This window comes from Eimeria tenella, genomic scaffold (genome assembly GCF_000499545.2).
Source record: "Eimeria tenella Houghton genomic scaffold, Eth_scaff3209, whole genome shotgun sequence".
Classification (NCBI taxonomy): Eukaryota; Apicomplexa; class Conoidasida; order Eucoccidiorida; family Eimeriidae; genus Eimeria; species Eimeria tenella.
The window spans coordinates 1,128-2,151 of record NW_013543058.1 but is presented as its reverse complement, the minus strand read 5'-3'; the positions used below and the strand labels follow the sequence as shown (position 1 = coordinate 2,151).

The window sequence follows — 1,024 nt, the reverse complement described above, 5'->3', positions numbered from 1 at the left end:
CAGACAAGGGGGAGCCACTCCAGCAGCAGCTGCTGCTGCTGCTGCTGCTGCAGCTGCTGCGATCTTTGTATGGAAAATTAAATTAGCAAAAATAAAGCAAAAGAAAATAAAAAATACACAGTGGCGGCGGGATTTATCTGCTGCCCCTGTTGCAGCTGGGGGCTGCATGCTGCAGTTCCCACGAGGCTGCCACGCTGCTGCTGCTGCTGCTGCTGCTGCAGCCAGCAAGGGGTGTAATAGCAGTAAGAGTTATCAGTTCTACCTTCTTTTTACAGGTTTAACAAAACAGAAAAGCAGAAAATCCTCCATTTGCTGTTGCTGCTGCTGCTGCTAGCTTTGTTTCTACAGCGGCCCCCGCTGGATGCGAACACATAGCTGCTGCAGCATTCGCAGCAGGACCCGCTTTTGTTGCGCGCTGTGTCTACGAAGCCGCAGCAGCAGCGAAAGCGCCACCAACGCGAGCAGCCGCGCCTCAGCAGCAGCAGCAGCAGCAGCAGCAGCACAATGCCGGTGACTCCAGAAGAAGCAGCGCAGCTGCTGAACAGCCTGAAGGATGAAAGCGCCTCTCTCGAGCAGCTTCAGGGGCTGCTGGAGTCTTTGCGGGTAAACCTTCCCTCTAAAAGCAGCAGCAGCAGCGCAGGAGCAGCAGCAGCACCAGCAGCAGCAGCAGCGCCAGCAGCAGCAGCAGCTCCAGCAGCAGCAGCAGCAACGGAAGGTGCAGCCCAGACGGAAAAAGATGCTGCAAAGGACGCCGGCGCAGCGGAAGCCTCAAGCGACGACAGCAGCAGCAGCACCAGCGCGCAGCGGAAGGCTGCTCCAGCAGCCGAAAGCAGCAGCAGCAGCAGCAGCGTGAACCACAGCGATAATGCAGCAGCAGGCCGCGCTCATTTGGACAGACTGGATGGAGACTCGCGGCTGCTGATTCAGCGGGCAGAGCCCGACGCCTCCCCCCTCATCTCAGCAAAATCATGGTGAGGGTTTAGGGTTTAGGGTTTAGGGTTTAGGGTTTGGCTTCTTGGGCGTG

At 57.6% G+C, this 1,024-nt stretch overlaps 1 protein-coding gene across 1 annotated transcript in view; it reads left to right on the top strand.

The window, feature by feature from the left end:
• Positions 1 to 504: 504 nt before the first annotated feature.
• The window catches only part of ETH_00041165 (uncharacterized protein), a gene marked incomplete at both ends in the record, with an annotated part of 1,625 nt that continues 1,105 nt past the window's right edge, over positions 505 to 1,024 (top strand). The window contains one exon of the mRNA XM_013376204.1: positions 505 to 971. Coding sequence (XP_013231658.1) covers positions 505 to 971 — 467 coding nt within the window. The remainder of the gene's footprint in view (positions 972 to 1,024) is intronic.